The sequence below is a fragment of the Lampetra fluviatilis genome, chromosome 4 (genome assembly GCF_964198595.1).
Source record: "Lampetra fluviatilis chromosome 4, kcLamFluv1.1, whole genome shotgun sequence".
NCBI classification, from domain to species: Eukaryota; Metazoa; Chordata; class Hyperoartia; order Petromyzontiformes; family Petromyzontidae; genus Lampetra; species Lampetra fluviatilis.
The window spans coordinates 3,051,169-3,071,333 of record NC_136278.1 but is presented as its reverse complement, the minus strand read 5'-3'; the positions used below and the strand labels follow the sequence as shown (position 1 = coordinate 3,071,333).

Here is a 20,165-nt window from a genome sequence, read left to right as displayed (position 1 = left end):
GGTGGACGAGGATGGCGTCGCGAGTGCCCCGCACGCGACGGAATCGCAGGTGCTCAACCAACAGCAGCTGTCCACGTCGACTTACAGCAGACCTGTTCGCCGTGACGATGGGACAACAAGTTCGACCGAAAGCCTCGGTGGCACGGTCGCGCCGCAGAATCGTGGGCCCTCCGTGTCAGATCCAAGTGTCTGTAAAGACGATGTTCCATCGAGTCCGACACGCGCGTCTTTGAGCGCGCACAGCAGCCGTGCACGGCCAAACGACTGCTGGGACCATTCGTACAATATCAGGGACATTGAGGGTGAAACTTGCGTCAATGCGAACCACGGCCAGATGAACACCGCTTCCTTTTATGGGCAAAAACAACAACTGAGGTCGCGTGAACTTTCGGGCAGACTCTCAAAGAACCTGCAGAATCGAACAGACGACAGCGCAAATAAAACACCACCAGCTCAGCAGCCGACAGGGGGTCAAGTTGTTTCCCGGCTCAGGGCAATGATAGAAAAGGCCGAAAATAGACAAAAACAGATCAGCGCCATGAGCAGGACAACTCGGGTTCTAGAGTTCCCACCAGGTCAGCAGAACGGTGGGCGGCATAAGAGAGGATCTGTGACCCCGCGGACCTGGGACGCACGCGCGAGCCCTGCCAACGCACACGAAGGCCGCGGTAACGCGCCGAAGGAGGGCCCGCTGCTGTGGACACGTTACGGCGATGACGGTGCCCCACCGGCGACGGAGCGGGTGCCGGCTGAAGAAGCGGTGGAAGAGGAGCCTGATCGCTTTGAGCGCGGCGAAGCCAGCGGCTCGCCGAATGGAGACCGCACACAAATTAGCCGCCGCGCAAGCACCGGCATCGACGGTTCGGGCTCCGAGGTCGCAAACGTGAGGGCACGGGGAGGAATGTCGAGCAGACAAAATGTTCTGGCGAGCGGACAAAATGTTCTGGCGAGCGGAGGAGCCACGAGGAGGGCCCGGATCGGTGGCAAGGTGGTACGCAGGGCTCCGAGCAGGCAGGAGGTGGAGCGCAGGCTCCTCCAGAGCGGCATCAGCGTCGAGAGAATGGCGAACGCCGGGAAGAAACTTCCCACATCGATGCAGAGGAGGAAGCGGGACGCGGCCACCTCTGTCGCCGCGAACCGTGAGGGGGCATCCGGAGCCACGCGGGTGGCATCTGGAACGGTTGAAGGGAACGATACATTTACGAGCAAAATCCCAGGTCAAACAACACGTCGGACTTTCTCAAGACCATAAATGTATTGCTGTAATTTTCCTTCCCAAGAGATAACACACACATATAAAAAAAAACGTTTCCCTTCCATTTATATACAGGGAAGGAAAATATATTCTAAAGCGTGTATACTTCAGAAACGTTCGTGCCTCCTCCGCGATTTTTTTTTTTACACAAACGCTGGAGTCGGCGCGCGCGAGAGGAACATATTTTGCCGTCAGTTTGTGGCGATGGTGTCACTTGTTGTTGTTGTCTTCTTCTCCCGCTCTCTCTCGCTCCAGGCACGAGTTTTGCGGTGGACGCCTTCTCGTGCGGAGCCGTCGCGAGCTGCAGCGCCCACTTCCTGAGCCACTTCCACCCGCACGCCTACCGCGGGCTCTCGCGCTCCTTCGACCGACCCATCTACTGCAGCAAGGTGACAGCTGACCCTCCCCCCCACCCTCCAGTGTATGGTTCGAAGCGAATAAAAAAAATTCGGATATTCCCACCTCCCCTCCCTAAGAGGCTGTTAGCGAGCACCTATTGATACCGGCACGGTGGGTGGCCCGGTTGCGCACGGTTACAAACGACCGCACCAGATACCCATTTGAGGCTGAGTCGACCTCGGGGAGGCCCACGACCGGTTTAAAATTATCCCCCCCCACTGTTATTGGTCGTGAGCGGGAATGCCGGGCTCGGGTCGGCGGGTTCACAGCGCAGTGAACAAACCCGTGGCGGCCGCACCGCAGATGCACCCCGACGTGGATATGAAGCGGAAAGGCGCCTTTTGATTCATGCATGCTAAGCTGTCTGTTCCTCGCAGGAACACACGAAAAAAACCACAAGAATAATAAATAAAACCTCGTTGGCAGGTGTGATTTAAGGAAAACATAAAAAGAAAGAAGAGAAATAAATATGACGTTGTGATGCATCGTGCTGGCTTCTCCACGGTGTATCTTCACACAGAAACAACATCGGAACAAAGATGGCATCCTCAAAATTATTAAAATAAAATAAAAATTGAGCCAACTAAATGTTGCATATGCTCCAAGTCACGTGTGTCTTGTTTCTTTTTTTGTTTTTAATGTTATTGCAAACACATTTTTATTAAAACAAATATTTTTTAAGTTATGTATACCCATGCATTCCTTGCTAAATGGGATATTTAATCTCCATTGGCCTTACCTGGTTAAATAAAGGACAGTGAACAAATTAACAATATATGCTTTTCAGGGTTGTAAATATGCATGGACACATTATTATTATCAGCTATTAAGCTCACGCTACGTGCCTCTCAACGCATGCATTATAATAACAACAATTTTCAACACGTACATGCCGTATGTAATTAGTTCCCCGTGACCCTCTGCAGCCACTGGAGGCCGCTGCATTCGCAATTTGTGTTTACATAAATTATTGCTTTGAATGGAATCGCGAACCTCGATGGCGAAAAATCCATTAAACAATGGGGCGAATTGTCGCATCCATTGCGTCGTCTATTGCGTCGTTACGATCGGCTGTTTTGCTGCTCTTGTGTTTTGCTACCTTAACCAATCTTGACAAATTAATTGATTTAAAAAAATGTCCCTTGCTTACTTACCAATTTCTCGATTTCGCACTCCTGTCGTTGTTTTGTGTACTCGTTGCTGTTGCAACTCGTCTGACCCACCCCCACTGGACATCTGTAAAAAAATTAACCCGTAAAAACAAAGTTTTTCACTATAAATCCTTTATATGCGTGGCGGCTAGAGTCCTCTCGTCCTCTGGCTTGAGATGGCTGCCACTTATGGGTCAGATGATTGCCTGCCACCATTAAGCAATTGGTAATTAAATATAAAAAAAAATCTTAAAAAGTGTAAAGTTATGGAAAAAATTGTTCACGAAAATAAATTTTCACGCACAACGAGTCTGTGTGCAAAATGTCAGCTCGATTGGATCACGGGAAGTGGGTTAAAAAACGACTGAAAGATTTGCACGGTCGTAAGCGCGCAAGCAAGCAAGCAAGTGAACTTAATATAAAGGATTTAAAAAGAGCTTCATAGCTCATCGGATTCCTCCTCCATTCCAAACGAAGATGTTGATGCTGACCATGCGCTCCATCTCCATAATGTTCGTCTCCTCCCTTGTCAATTCACTCCCCTGACCCCCCACCCACCACCACCGTAGGTAACGGCCGACCTGGCGAACTGCAAGCTGGGCGTGCAGGATGCTCATCTGCACCGACTGCCCCTGAACACCGTGTCCGTGGTGAACGGCGTGCGAGTCGTCCTGATCGACGCCAACCAGTGAGCGAGCCCCCCGCGGTCGAACAACCTCATTACCTTTCGATTTAAAGTTTTCGTGACTGCAGGGATTCATCTTCTTGGTTCTTTCGGTAAAGTCACGTAGAAGGGAAGTAATAAAATAATAAAAATAAAACATAATAAAATAATTCTCACGACGTTTCGGCCACAACGCAAGCAGCCGTCCTCAGGTGAAGACATTCAGACGCTGTCTCCCCGACAGACCTGGTTTTCACCTGAGGACGGCTGCTTGCGTTGTGGCCGAAACGTCGTGAGAATTATTTTATTATGTTTTATTTTTATTATTTTATTACTTCCCTTCTACGTGACTTTACCGAAAGAACCAAGAAGATGAACCTCATTACCCGTGAGGGTTTAGAACAAAGGGGTTGGCAACCTGCGGCTCTTTAAGCGACTGCTTCGTGGCTTCCGACGCTATAATTGCAAAGTTTAAAAAAAAACTTCCTATTTATTTTCGATCAACGGTTAACGTCTAAAAGCCCCAAAATCATTTGTAATGCGGCATTACAAGTCGCTGTGCGTGTGCTGTTCTTAAAACAGGCATTACATAAGCAATGGTTTGACGTTATTCATTAAGGACCGTCTTGTATCCACGTGCATTGCACTCGAAATGTTTTTTTACCGAATTCGAATAAAACTGCTTTTTGTTATTTTCGTTGCCCAACCCCTGATTTAGAACCACCAGGGGTGCGGCGCCTAACGGCCCATGGGCCAGATTATCAACCACAAGCTTTGGCTCACCGATCGATGGGTTTTTTTTGGGTTGTTACGTACGTATGTATGTCAAACTTCTTTTGCACTGTACGTAGCCAACCGTGCCAATTATGGCACCCCAACGTTTCGCCAGCAGTGGCGTGAGAAAGTAATCGCGGGGCTTGCACCCCTCCCCCCTTGCTCAGGGGTCGGCGACTCTTCAAGGATTGCCTCGTGACGTTATTTATTAAGGACCCACCGTCTCGTATTCACCACAGAGCATTGCGGCTCTTGAAATGCAGAGTTTTTTTTTACCGAATTCGAACCAAAAATGGCTCTTCTTGTTGTTTCGGTTTGCCGACCCCTGCCCGAGCTGATTGACGTGTCTCCACGTGCGCGCGTGTCCTCAGTTGTGCCGGAGCGTCTATGTTCCTGTTCATGGTGCCCGACGGCAGGACGATCCTCTACACCGGACACTTCCGTGCGAGCGCTGCCATGGAGAGGAACCTGCAACTCGCCGCTCGCCGCGTCGATGTTTGCTACATGGACACCACGTGAGCGCATGCTTGCCCGCCTGTGCAGTTGCCCGACTCGAGTGCTTGCGGACGCTGTTGTTGGCAAAGCGGCGGCTACGTTCGGGCAATGTTATCATTGTGGGCTCACACGCTGCACTGTTGTCGAGCTAACGGCAGAGGTGGGACAAAGTCATTGTTATGCAAGTCCAAGTCGAGTCGCAAGTCATCAAATTCATGACTCGAGTCTGACTCGAGTCCAAGTCACATGACTCGAGTCCACACCTCTGGCTAACGGTGTGATAAGCCAGATAGCGTGTCATATCACAATGGGTCATGTGGACCGACTCTCCGCCCTTCGCCAACCCGCATTGACCAGCGTGGTGAAGTATGGTCAAATAACCCTATGAATAATGAGGCGTGGAGAGGCCTTAACCCATTGGCGGATTGACAAAAGTAAGCAACAAATAATTGTATTTTCCCAGTAGCAATGAAGCAACTGGAATAGACTCGTCTGGCCTTTGCGTATCGGTGGCACGTGGAGGATGTAAAAAAAGCTCATGGAAGGATGGGTTAAGGTGTGGAAAGATATAGGTGGAAAGCGAGTGCGTGTGGGTGTAATCAGGAAGAGAAGGTTGCCATGGGCGCCGGGTTGGAAGGAGGAGGGCAGGTGACCGGGACATGCAATGGAGTGGAGCCCAGAAGTCCGCAACTAAATGGAAGACCAAAATACAGGAGGTGGAACCTTGAATGTCGACTGCCTACTTTGCAGCAACTGTGGGGCCGAGCGGTGGAGAGGAAGCAACGTTGATGTGGTGGCATCAAAAGCAGTGGCTATAATGACCTTGATATACTTCGGGAGTTGGCATCCTAAGCGGTGACTAAAAACAGGGACACTTAAAGTGTCGGAGTTGTTGGCTCCAAACAGGCCTCTCACTCCCCAGTTGCCCAAAACCTCCCATCGGGGTTGTTGGCTTCAAACAGGCCTCTCACTCCCCATATACCCAAATCCTCCCGTCGGGGTTGTTGGCTGCAAACAGGCCTCTCACTCCCCAGTTGCCCAAAACCTCCCGTCGGGGTTGTTGGCTTCAAACAGGCCTCTCACTCCCCATTTGCCCAAATCTTCCCGGTCGTTCCTGTCCAACGTGGAGCTGGCAGACACGCGGGCGAGGCTTTCACCGGACAGACGATCCCCTTGGTGAAAAGATCCCCTTGGAGAAATCCGATCAGCTATGAAGCTCTTTTTCAGATTACGGGGATTGGGGGGTAGAAAGTACAGGTCACAACCACCGATCCTCTCTACTCCACCCCAACTTGTAACGTTGAGGTGTTGTTGAATCAGACAATAAATGGAATGCTTGCTTTATAAGAAAAACACAATATATCGGCCCTATTTAAATAGCTTAACATTCCGTGATTGATCTCCCAACCCCTCCCTCTGGGAAGTTTCTACACCCCCGCCTCTGTGTTGAACGTAGAAGCTCTTTCCATTTTACTTGCCAAAGCCCCAATCCACATCCATGTGCAGTGGCTACTCAACTTATATCGACAGCATAGACATAAACCAAATCGGCCGCAACGTATCCGATCTCAGCAGAAGCTAAGCAGAGTTGAGCCTGGAAAGTGTCTGGATGAGTGCGTACAACGGGTGTGTAGGTTGCTAGCGGGGGCGACATCGTTAGCGGGATGCGGTGCAGAAAAATCCATCGTACGCCCCAACGCTCTCCGGCCCCATTGACCCAGCGTGCTCAAGTGTGGTCGAATAACCCACGGCCCTCATCCAGCAGTGGATTTCATTTTGTGCCCGTCCACCAAAGTCAAATGTACTTTCAGTGGCGGGTGCATGTCGCAGCAGTCGCGGCTCTCTCGCTTTTGTGGAGCACCGCCGCGTGGTTCCGGGTCGTTTCTCCACCGACCTGCCCACCTTGACCTGCCGACTTGGGTGCAGCGGATCGACAATAGAGGCGCTGCACAAACGTGCAACGCAGGAGCCATGTTTGTGGGGATGTCTCACTCGCCCCGGTTTCCGCTAGGTGACGCTCCGTCAGTCGAGGTTTTTATGGCTCGTCTGAAAACTAATTGATTTTCTCTTGCGTATATATATGCAGGCGTTGCTCACCTCTTGGTTTTCACGTTAGGTTTTTTTTTTTACCGGGATTGTGTTGTAAAGCGCTGTGAGGCCCTGCGTGACTATATAAAACTGTTTCACTCACTCATACGCTACAACAATTTTACTGGAGCAGTTACACCTGATGACGGAGGCTTGTGTTGCTTCCGAAACGTCGTGAGTCAATTTATTTAATTTTTTTCGCTACGTGACTTTACCGAAAAAACCAAAAAGTATGAATCCTTGCAGTCACGAAAACTTCAAATCTAGAATAAAATTTGTAATGTATCGCATTGTTGTTGCATCGGGTCCCCATTACTTTGGGTGAGCCCGGTGATAACCTCTGAACGCAAACGCCCGCGGGGCAGGTGCTTGCCCCTGGAGAAGGAGCCGCCGGCACGAGAGGACGTCCTGCGCTTTGCGACGCGTCTGGCCTCCAGCGCGGTGGCCCGGAACCCGCGCACGATGCTCGCCTGCGGCTACCGCGCGCCGGGCGACGAGAAGCTCTGTCTGGGTGAGGCCTCTGTCTGGGTGATGGGTGAGGTCGCTGTGTCCCCATTGAGTAATTTAACAGCAACATAGATTAATAAAGCATTTAAACTTTTATAAACATTAACACAAAAAATCCCATAATTGTCTGGGGCCTTCAATGAAAAATGTGCTTTTGATCCATCAGGTTTTTAGCTTTCCAAACCAATAATTTCACGTTGTCAAGCAGAATTTGTTTAAGCAAGCAAACTCTGGACCAGTTTCAACATTCTGAGTATCATCAGCTGTCAGGCGTGTTAAATATATACTGCCGGTTTACCAGATGTTATTGACAAAGGTACGTATTCCGTAACGTACTAACTTGCACATTCACCTCAATTAACCCTCCCAAACAGTTTTCGCTTAGAAGTTCGCAAAGTTTCAGTCAACATTGACGCCACTGCCAAATGAAGTCTCGCAGCCGCTCCGCTGTCGTTGACGCCAATTCCTCCTCCCCGCCCTCGGGGGCAGCGTTGGCCGAGGCCGTGGGCTGCCGAGCGGCCATGGCGATGGAAAACTACGACACGTTGCAGCTGCTGGGCACGGGGCGAGCGCGGGATCTCGTCACCCTGGACTGGCACGCCACGCGCCTCCACGCGCTCGCCATCACTAAGCTCAGCTTCAAGGTCCGTCATCACCCCCACCATCCCCCCCACCCCTCATCCCCCCCACCCCCTCTCATGCCCCCCAATCCTCCCCTCCCACCACCCCCCAAACCCCTTTTCCCTCCCTACCGCTCACCTCCACCCTTCCCCACCGCCCCCACCCCCGTAAAAAAACCCCCAATGGTCAGCATCCTCCAAAACGAGTCGCTATTCGTGTGGCGTGTTTCAATATCGGTTTTTTTTTGGAGTGTTGGCGGGGTTGCTGGCAAATGGAACCGGGCTGCAGGAAAATTTTTACATGAACTCAAATAATTATGGAATGAGAAAAAAGGGCCCTTCAAGAGTTGTCGTTGATTGATTTTGTCCGTAAATTAACGCGAGCGTCGTGCTCAAACTTAACAACTTTCTTCCCGTCTCTCGAAACAAGTTTTCATGAAACCAACTCGTGAGCAACAAAAAACGAAACCGGTTGGGTTTTAAAAAAAAAATTTGAACGGAGCCAAACGAAATTGCGGCGTTCAAAACACTCGAATCACGGCGCCTATTTCGGCAACGCTGTTTACTTTGAAACCGTTACACAACGAGCGCTGTGCTTTTGGTTGGGATCCAGTCACGGGGACTTTGCTTCTCGTCCGCTCTAATCAATCAACTCGCTGCACACACGAGGAGTTAAGAAAACGTGAGAGTGTTTTACCCGGCTACATTTCTCGAATACTGTATTTTTCGCAACCGCCGCAGACACAATCGAGCGTTCAAACACCGAACTGAAAAGCCAACGCCGCCCCTCTGAAGCAACCGTTCTAATTCTACCCTCTGGACACTTTGTTTTTATTTCATGAATTAACATTCGATACGCTCGAGACCCATTAGCCAATTCTACGAGTCACCCGCGTGTTGTGCCACACTATTAGGTTACCCACCGGGCAGCCTGGCATGAGTTACAGGTCGCTTGCGCTGTGAATTGGCGCAAAAAAAACCGGTAAGAGGGCATGTTATACACATGTTATACACATGTGACTGCATTTGGTGGACGCCACCTTTGTGGCCGGGACGAATTTGCCAGTGCAAGGATGCTGCGCTCTGAGTCAAGCGCGTGTGTACTGTCAACCTCATGGACCTTAGCACGAACATTGCTACGCCTGGTACATCCCAAATGAATTGCCTCCACTCAGTCGAAACATAACTTGGGCTGGGTGGATCCGCCGATGTTTCAATTTCACCCGCATGAATGTCCTCTTTCAAAAGAATGTGTTTCATGAGTTAAGTCACACGGGGAGAATTTGCCCAAATCCCAGGGCCTTCTCGCCTCATTGAATTGTAGCGGTATTCTCGCCGGTTCATCCTGGTCAACACGACACATTTTAATTTGTAAGACCGGCAATAGACGTTCAATTTAAAATATATACATGTATGTAGAAGGAACACAATCTCAGCTAAACATCTCATACAGAAGTCTGCACATGTTAAAGTACAGTAACTTCAACACCAGAATCTTTATTTAGACTGCTGGAGGAATCCGATTATATGAAGCTATTTTTCAGATTTCCAGAAGGGGCAGGTCAGCAAGTTACAACAATGCTAAAAAACCATAGCAGTACTAAATACTTGATAACACCACGCTGGGTTTTAAACTTCCATAGTTACTTCACGATGAACACAAGACAAGACCATGGTGATGTAAGGACAGGTTTTTTATACCAACGCTTTTCGTGAGAGGTTCCGTTGCACGGTACGTCACCCTAACTCAGCGTTCTTCATTGCAAGGCCCACGGTCCACTGGCAGGCCTTTGGTGCGGCCCTACAACAAGACACGAATGTGAAAACACCCCGTGAAAGCGGTGTGGCGGAATCCACGCTGATGTCTCATCGGCGAAAGTGGTCCCCCTTCTGAAAATTTGCGAATAACACTAATCTAAATCGTGTGGCCCATGGGTTGTGTGAACCTTGAAGAGAGTGGCACCCAAGTGCCAAGGGGGTAACGGCTTCTTCTCTCCTTCTCAGGGGCTGAGCGCCCACTTGCGGAGATTCTCTGCCCAGTACGACTACCTCCTCGCCTTCAAACCCGTGGCACAATGGGACTTCACAGGACACTCTCGCCTCTCCGACATCCAGCCGCACATCTCACAGAACGTCATCATCTACGGTTAGACGGTTGCGTAGTTTAGAGAGTTGAATTCATGGGTTCCCATGCCAATACACTAATCGTTTTTTTTAAATCCTTTATATTAAGTTCACTTGCTTGCTTGCGCGCTTACGACCGTGCAAATCTTTCGGTCGTTTTTTAACCCACTTCCCGTGATCCAATCGAGCTGACATTTTGCACAGACTCGTTGTGCGTGACAATTTATTTTCGTGAAAAATTTTTTCCAACATTTTACACTTTTTAGGAAAAAATAAATTATATTAAATTACCAATTGCTTAATGGTGGCAAGCAATCATCTGACCCATAGGTGGCAGCCATCTCAAGCCAGAGGACGAGAGGACTCTAGCCGCCACGCATATAAAGGATTTATAGTGAAAAACTTAGCTTTTACGGGTTAATTTTTTCTTCTTCAAAATGATCTCGTTTTTCAGCTTCCTATAGGTTGTTTTGCCTACGTGCTAAACATGTTTCACCACCTTGCAATCTTCACAGGCACATGCCGATGTTCGTTAAGGGTGTTTTTTCCCCCACAAATCAACTGTGAATACAGCCGACAGTGCAGTGCGACTGCGTCTCCAAAACAATTTAATTACGACCCACCGTCGAAACACTTTAGTATGCAAGCCTCCCCGTGCCGTGAAGATTACGAGGTGTGCGTTTTGATCATACCTCACCAAGCTGGTCAGTGCGGGTTGATGAACCGTTTCAGATATCACTCGATATTAGCACCATGGCCAAGAATACAACTCAGGCCATCGGGTTTGTGGAGCAGCGTGTGAAATAAAACACTCCTCCTCTGCACTAACCACACGTACTCGTGGTAAAACGTGCAAACATGCTCCGACAATGTACGCATTGTCTTTGAAACTGATTGGCCAACACCAGAGACAGCCTTGTCTCGCCAGTGTCTGCATGTATCGAGATATAACAGCTACAAGTGCTCCAATACGCGTGGCATTGTCTTTGTACCGTTCGCCGTTTGGCGTTCTCTGGTCTGACACTGGTGAGACATGGCTATGAAGAAGGCTGTCTCTGGTGTAGACCAGTTTCAAAGACAATGCCATATTTTTTCATGTTTTGCCACGTGTAGTTAATGCAGGCTTGATTCCTTGCAAAAGTTATTTCAATTTGGTGTTTGAACAGCTTTACACCTCCTGTTTTATTGCCAGAAAGGGTAAAAACCCGTTCTTATTTTTCATTCTTTTTGATACTGGCAAAAGATCCCATAAAACACACTTCTCCTCCTCTGCCCCGTCACACCAACCCACCCCGTGGCGTCCACCGCACACACTCAGGCGTGCCCTTCGTGGACCACAGCAGCCGCTCGGAGCTCAAGAGGTTCGTCCAATGGCTGAGGCCACGGAGCCTGGTCCCCGTGGCAACGGCGACGACCCGCAGGAGCGCGGCCGCCTCGGAGGGCATCCTGCGAAAGTGGCTCTCCGACATCGGAACGTTTCCCGTTCGCCCGACATCGGACCCCTGAGAGGGGACGACGGTCTGCGAGACAAGGCGCTCTCTCGCTCTCTCTCCGCTTTGTTTTGTGCTTGTTTCTGCATCTTTCCGGCTTTCGATTTGAATTGTTTTGTTTGAGATGGTCACACTCACACGCACTGGCCGAATTACTTTTGTGGTGCTTAACGACGACAAAAAAACGTGGGTAAGAGTGGGCCCCAGTAGCGGGCATCAGTTGTGAATGATGTAATTGCACGTTCAGTTTAATAAGGAATCAAAATGTCAAATTAGGTTTTCACGCCACTTCACACTTGCCGTAGAGAAAAACGTCAATCTCACGTCTTTTTAGTTGGCAACAAAAATGCTCGCTGCAAATAAAATGTTTAACAAATCACCTGTTGACATCAGCTTTCGAGACAACTATAATGATGATTTTTTAATTAATAAAGTGTCCAAATACAAAGACATCTCCAGCTTTCGGTACCAAGACACTACATAATAAACAGAGTAAAGGGCAAACTAATTAAATTAAATGCAAATAAGAAAATCAAAACAGGGGAATGAGTAAATTGAGCCAGTGGCATGACATGCCGTGGCCAGGCGGACACAACCACCGCAATGGTAATGCATGAATTATGAAATGGTAGATTAATGCAGCAAGGGGGTCAATGGTTTGTATGCAGGATGGAGGCGAGTCAACTGGGAAAGATCATTATTTGGGCACTAGTCGACGAGAGGAAGAGGGTCCCCCTACATCTTGACATACACTGAGGGTGAGAGAATGAGCGGTGAGAACAGCCAAGGGGAGAGAATTCCAGACGGCAGTGACACAAAACGAGAAGTGACCTCTCAAGTTTGGGGGGTTGATTTTGTGTTTCACGAAGACGACAAGGCTACTCACAGCATCGATATTTTTTTCGCGGGGGATCGATACAATTGAATAGCAGCGAGCAAGGGCAGGATGCGGTTCTTTTGAAAAAAGGGAGTCTGATCACGGAATAGCAACGTAACAATGTGCCTAAATAAGAACACACTTCACATGTATCAATAACATTTTGACAAAAGGAAACGTCTGGAGAAGCTCACAAAGGACGGCTAGGGATGTACGCAAAGGATCACATTCATCGGCGGAACGCATTGACTTTACCCAAAGATTCATGCTCTTAGTTTTTTCTGTAAAGTCACGTAGGTAAAAAAATGAAATTAATAAAAATAAAATAATAAAAATCACGTTTCGGAGGCAACACTTGATACAGCAAATCTGGCTGTGACGGTCCCACCTGATGACGGAGACTTGTGTTGCCTCCGAAACGTCGTGATTTTTATTATTTTATTAATTTCAATTTCATTTTTTACCTACGTGACTTTACCGAAAAAACTATGAGTATGAATCCTTGCAGTCACGAAAGCTTCAAATCTAGAATTTACCCAAAGAACCAAGAATATGAACACAAATCACTCGCCGTACTAAAAGGGGCATGGGGCAGGCCAAACAGCTAGAAGGGGAGAGGGGAGAGAGAGAAGACTGCGGATGGAATGGTGGCCAAAGGAGAGAACACACCTGGAAGGAAAACCATCCCAGAGATTAAGCTATGCGAGTGAATGCAATGGATTGTTGCATCGCAGCACTGCGCGACATGCCAACAGCACGGGCAGCCCTTCATCCAACAGTAGCTAGAAAACGGCGGATAGCGATAATAAAACCTCAATGTACCTCTTCTTGGTTATTTCGATAAAGTCGCGTAGAAGGGAAGTAATAAAATAATAAAAATAAAACATAATAAAATAATTCTCACGACGTTTCGGCCACAACGCAAGCAGCCGTCCTCTATGTATCTGCGTGGTGTGTTGTCACATTCAGAGAAGCCAGCACAATGGATTTGTACTTAGCTGCTATGGCAGCACATTCACATCTGCGACGACAGCACCCTCTAGTGGCAACAACACAAGTGTTTAGCAGCAAAGCACGCCATCAAGACGAAACGCTTGTTGTCTTGAACGTCTTCACGCGATCGCGATGCTGTGTGGGGCAAGCAAGACGGCCCCGTCAGGTTCAATAAATACAAACGCAATTACTTTTATGAACGAGTCAACGCAAATGTTTTTTTACATTTCTGCTTGGCATCGTGCACAACTGTACGGCAGATACACAGGCAGCGGAAACAATGTAGACGGTGACAAGACGAGACACGTGCAGGTAAAACCTACGATTAAGATTCTAATCTTGACGAAACCGCTTACACACGTCGCCTTGACCATCTGCCGCGTTGTTAGCATGGTCCTTCAACTTTCGGCCGAGATGAAACAATAACTGGGATATTTTGATTTAAAGCTTTCGTGACTGCAGGGATTCATATTCTTGGTTCTTTCGGTAAAGTCACGTAGAAGGGAAATAATACAATAATAAAAATATTCAACAATAAAAATTCTCACGACGCAGTCGAAACGTCGTAAGAATTTTTCAATTTAAAGCTTTCGTGACTGCAGGGATTCATCTTCTTGGTTCTTTCGGTAAAGTCACGTAGAAGGGAAGTAATAAAATAATAAAAATAAAACATAATAAAACAATTCTCACGACGTTTCGGCCACAACGCAAGCAGACGTCCTCAGGTGGAAACCAGGTCTGTCGAGGCGACAGCGTCTGCATAATGCACGGGCATGAGTAGTACTAATCACATACCTGCATTTCCCATAAATATGCTAAATGCCTCTTGATATGCATATTCTTTTGTCAAGGCGCTCTTTTCCCCCCTTCCAACCCAGCTTATATATATGCTCCAAGCACATGTGCTGTTTCATTCAGACGCTGTCGCCTCGACAGACCTGGTTTTCACCTGAGACGGCTGCTTGCGTTGTGGCCGAAACGTCGTGAGAATTGTTTTATGTTTTATTTTTATTATTTTATTACTTCCCTTCTACGTGACTTTACCGAAAGAACCAAGAATATAATAACTGGGATATTAAACACTTGCACACAAACTCATTTGCCGAATCCTGGTTTGGTAAGAATAGTCACCAAATAATAATTTGTTCCCATCCTGTTAACGATCGACAACAATCACTACTCATGGGCCTCCTCCTCCAAGGATCGTTGGATGAGCTTGACGACACGTTCAAGTTTCCTCTTCGCTTCCATCAGCGGCTCCAACATCTTCACGGCCTCCGTCACCTCGGTCAGAATCTCGGACAGGACCCCTTGAAGTAGGACCGGCTGGCACGGAAGGTTACAAACGCAGGTAGAAGGGTCATGCACAGAAATAACTTAAGGAAAATGTAAGGAAAATGTTACCCGTAAAATAAAAGTTCAAACGCAGTTAAAGCGTACAAATTTAGATGGAAATTGTGAAAATTAAGCAACAATTATCAAACTGTTATGTGTGGTCGGTAAAGTGAATAGTCACGCCAGGTCAAAGTATCCACATTGTCTAAGCCTCACCGGGTCATTAACGACAAATCCCTCAGGGACGGCCGGGGCTTCAACCGAGGGATCGTCCACAGCTCTCGATTCACCCAAATCCAGCGCCACCTCCGCACCTACGGGATGCACTGCCGTCGCATTAAACGCAACGCGCGACGACACACTTCAATTCACGAACAATCATCCGGACGTGGTGCAAGACACGGAATGGCTCGGCGCACGCAAGGGCACCTTCAGCGACGGCGCCGGGATGTTGCCGGTCGCATGCATCGGTGGGCGGAACATCGGGGAGACGATCGTCCAGCGTCGCGATTGCCTCGACCGAGCTGCCGTCGCTGACGGAGTTCGACCCGCACCGGACGCCGCACACCCGGACCGTGGGCTCTCGATCCTCCGGCAGGTCGCCAGGCCCTTCCGCCAGCACGGCCAGACCCATGAGCGCCAGCTGGTGCGCCACGGACTTGTGTGCGTCAGGCGCCGCCTGGCTCGAGTCCTCCTGCTGCGCCGTCATGTCCTGCAGGTCCACAGGGATCGCGTCTCCGGCTCGCGGTGCCATCACAGTGGCACGCAGGCACCGGTCGGACACGAGGTTGAGCAGCGCCTCCGTGGACTCCGGCGACCAAGAGTCAGAGTCGACGGGCAGCACACCTCCACGCACAAAGACGGGTAAATGTATCGAGACGAAAACATCAGGTTAGACGGACTACTGTGGTAAGTTTTTCCTTCTCCCGCACCTCCTATTAGCACGGTTGGCTACGTACGGTGCGAAAGAAGCTCAACACACACATTCATTGTTGTGCCACTTCGAGCTCCTTTTTGCTCCGGACAAACATTTCCTAATGCGTTTTGAGAATTACCACATTCAAGCGCTCGACACATTTAAATCCCCCGAATCGTTTAGGCGCTGTAAATATTAAGCAAGGTCTTTGGTGCAAAATAAATCAGATGAACAAGCAATATTTACACACTACACCAGGTACTCATTTGAAGCCGAATCGACCTAGGGGAAGCGCAGGACCGGTTCAGATAATCGTCACACAAGCAAGTACGCGCACGTGTGCGCGGACGCACACGTGTGCGTGCACGCGCGTGTGTGTGTACTTTCTGGCGTTCTGTGGCGGTGCCCACCCGCCAGGCTGCAGCGGAAGGCCATGAAGGGGCAGCGCAGCAGGTGGCCGTCCCCGTCGAGAGGCCTCAGGTCCTGCACCCCCACCTCCTCGCTGTTGCCGAAGTCGGGGTACTCGACGCGCACGAGCTCCCCGTCGCAGGCCAGCACGCGTGCGCGGTACCAGCTCCCGTTGCCTGAGTGGCACGGACGTCGGCGAGCATTCACAAAGACAACCGAGTGAACAGAACGGTCGGATGATGTGAACAACAGAGAGATGAGTATGCGGGGGGGAGAGGGTTGGTTGGTTGGTTGGTCGTTCCAGCGAGGGAGCTAGCAAGGTGGACAGACGCTTGAGTGGGCGAGGAAGCGTCCGGTCAAATGATCGAGCAAGCGAGAGAGCGGTCAGTAAAAAGACAGAAACGACGGGTGAGTGTATGAATAGTGCCGTCAGACGTTCGAGTGAGCCATCAAGCAGTCAGTTGGACACTGGAGCGAGTGTGTGGTCGGTTAGACACTCGAGCGAGCCGGAGAGCGTGCGGTCACTCAAACGAGCAAGAGAGCAAGCAAACGGTCATTCAGACGTTTGGGGCGAGCCATCAATTCAGTGATTGGTCACGTGAGGCCAAAGTTCCACATTGCCGAGCCTCACTGGGTCGTTGTGGACCACGAGAGACGTTTGAGCGAGCGCAGTCGAGGAGTCGCTCGGATTTTTTTGAGCAATCGAGTGAATGATCCAGTCAGCTGTTTGAGCGAACGTGCGAGTGGTGAAGAGGTGGCAGTGTGAGGCAGCGGCGCTTACTGCTGTAGCGCGCGCAGCACAGCTGCCCCGGCTTGGGCAGGAAGTCCGGCTGTGGCTTCGTGCGGTCGCAATACGAGGCCACCTCCACCAGCACCTCCTGGAGAGCCTGGATTTCTGCGCCACCACATACGTCGGGGAAGGCCCCCCACACGGCGGAGATGAAACGTTCATCCTCTCGGGGTTTAGTTGCCAGGGTCGTACAACGCGTTAGCGTTGATGTAAAATTAAAGATCGTGCTTGGATGCTCCACGTGTAATCGTGCATTCCTCTCATTTGTCGGTATTCTCCAAGTACTCAGATTGCCTCTAGGCACCTCTTTTCTCTTATACACGTGAGCCAGGCTCTGCCCCGGGGTAGTTCACAAGGGTCAGGGACTGCACGGTCGGTCAATGAGCCACTCACCGCTGTCGACAAGCCGGATGCAATAGAAGTGACCAGGGTGCTGTACATCAGTGACCGTGACGGAGAACTGGGCCCCTACGGGAAACTCCATGATGCCTGCAAAGGTGGGGGAGCAGGCGAATGAACGGGTGGGCGAGAGGGTGGGCGAGAGGGTGGGTGAGAGGGTGGGGTGAGAGGGTGGGCAAGAGGGTGGGCGAGAGGGTGGGTGAGAGGGTGGGGTGAGAGGGTGGGCAAGAGGGTGGGTGAGCCGCTTCTGTGAAGGGAGGGAAGAGAAATTTACAAGAGCTTGTTTTGTGCAAAAGCACAAACTTTTATCGCTGCCAGCTTTGGCGGCACCCTGGCACTGTCTCGCGACCACAAAATCCGAATGTTTCCCTAATCGCCACTTGTCAGCTGTCATCTAAGACAGAAACTGAAAAGTGTGAAACGATGGAGAGATTCATCCTTAGAATTACAATGAGACGCGGAGGAGGAATACGTGAATTAAAGAACATACGCCTGCTAAGAGGTATACCGATTGTTGAGAAAAGTAAGCAGGCGTGGGGCAGGACATTTCACGAGTAAGGATGATGGCCGGGTAGTGAAGACTTCACGATAAGAGTGGCAGCGAAGAGGGAACAAGCCATGGAGACGGCACAGTCAAATTATTTCACGTGCAAGAGGACTCGAAGAGATGCCGATGGCCTGGGGAGGCCTTCATCGGTGGATTGATAATGACTGATGATGGCGAATGTGAAAACTCACCACATGGAAGACCTGGGGTTAATATTAAATTAATTGCGAAGGAACACAAGTGCATACACACCACTTAGAAGCGTGGCTGGACAGGTGGCCCCACTAACACTAAACAGCAGCAGTGACATCAGTAACTCCTCCACTGTTAGCACTGCATCATGTGGACAAGGAACTCAGGATGAATGCTCAGGCATGGGAGTCAATTCTAATTACAATCACAGCGTTATTCGTTTGCTCAAGTAACAATCGCAATCATGTTGCGATTGGAATTCCTGACGAATTACAAATACAAGCCACGATCGGACTCCAGTTCAGCGAAGAGGAACTCAGTTTAACACGTAGGCTTTCGCGACCAATATTACTCAAATCGTTGCACCTGATGAGTTAATGATGACGTCACTCTGCTGCTGCTCTATATAAGAACGGGAGACAGAGCAGAGCCTCACCATTCTGGCGAATTGCCCGATGATGCTGGATGCAATTACCAGCGAAACGTCGTACTCAAAAATTGTAAATGTTGTGGTTTCACGCTTCAACACACCGGTGGGCTAAAGCAGTGAACTATTTGTCTTTTGTCAACGTGACACTTTTTTTACTGATTGGCCGTGTCGGGTGGTGGAGGGTTACGACACATTTGCAAATAACGCGATCTAAACCCAAAAACGTTGATTATGAAGAGGAACTCACAATGAGCAGCAGACGGAGGTGGCGAGATTTCGTCGGGCGCCGCGAGCGCAGCCACCCCGTGCTTGACGAGCAACTCGGAGAAGTCGCACACGGGGTCCTCCGCGAGTCCGAGTTTCACCTCGAGCGTCGACGTGTGCGCGTCGCGCGCCACCACGCGGGCGCACAGAATCTCACCGCTCACCAGCCCCGCCAGCAGCCCCGTCGCCTCCACGCTCCACGCATCGCACACCGGCCGGATGCCTGCACGGTTATACAAACAGGTGTGTGTATAAAGATAAAGATCCCCCGTGTAGCCTTAACAGACTGTAGGGGCAAGTGCCGTTAGCGAGCACCTATGAAGGCCGGAACGGTACACGAGGGGGTGGGTGGCCAGCACCACGCCCGACTGCCTTTGTCTCCCTAGTGGCGATGTTTACACACCGCACCAGGTACTCATTTCAGGCTGAGTCGACCTAGGGGAGTCCCAGGACCGGTTCAGATAATCGTCACTGGTGTTGGCCGTGAGTGTATATATACACACACACACACACGTTCAGTGCAACATCCTCAATCACAATGAGAACCTTTATTTATAGTGGAGGAGAGATCATATGAGCGATAAAGCTCTTTTTCACAGATGGTCAGTCGGGGCACGGCGTCAGAAAATGACAACGAAAATTACAAAAACACCACAGGAGTGCAAAGTATAGGAAAGGTAAACAAATCGCAAACAACATTTGTAGCTTACCAGGTAAAGCCCACTGAGCTATTAGTTAACTTTTCAGAAGCAACCTGGCCAGAAATGAAAGCTCAACGAAGTGGCTAATCACGTGGAAATGTATAGCAGGCAAATACTCTAAATGCGCGTTTCTTAATTTGGAGGGAAATAAACCAGAAGACTGGTGAGAAAAATCCATGCGACCTCGGGGAGAGATACGTCCGTTACGCGCCGAGTGTCTCTCAATTCCGTGGTCTGTGCAAGACACGCCCCTATTCAGACTTGCCGTCCGATAAAATCTAAAATAAAAAAATACTGTTTCTTTACCGATTTATTTCTACTACTTATTTTGCTTATATTGTTCGTTGCGCACGCTTGCACTTTATTTAACTTTGCTCAGTCAGTGTTAGCCGCTGAGGGCGTGACGGGTTTCGTTTCTCTCAATCCCGTTGCTCTACGCCCCCTGTACCATCCCCGGTCTGCTGTAATGTGCACCGATGCCTACTTTATTGAAGGCGATATTGGCACATAATGATTAATTTATTGACGGATCCATTTACAGGGAAAATTCTAGAGAAAATAAAATTTTGCTTCAAAGCCTCGACATGCTTACCAACAATCTAAACACAATTTATCAAATCGTCTTCTCCTCTGTAAGATACTCTCTCCGAATAATGGAAAATCCACATTCCCATGACAAGAACCAGTTCCTCCACTCGGCAATAACTAAATAAATTATTCTCTCTTGAAAAAAAAGTATTACGACT

The 20,165-nt window shown here is 49.4% G+C and overlaps 1 protein-coding gene across 1 annotated transcript; it reads left to right on the top strand.

The window, feature by feature from the left end:
* The first annotated feature begins 901 nt into the window (after nt 1-901).
* Nucleotides 902-11,583, top strand: LOC144931378 (DNA cross-link repair 1A protein-like). The gene is made up of 8 exons (XM_078855183.1): nt 902-1,139; nt 1,511-1,644; nt 3,375-3,493; nt 4,615-4,758; nt 7,192-7,337; nt 7,823-7,977; nt 9,958-10,099; nt 11,396-11,583. Exons 1-8 carry the CDS (start codon nt 902-904, stop codon nt 11,581-11,583), a joined length of 1,266 nt encoding a protein of 421 aa, XP_078711309.1.
* The last annotated feature ends 8,582 nt before the right edge of the window (nt 11,584-20,165 follow it).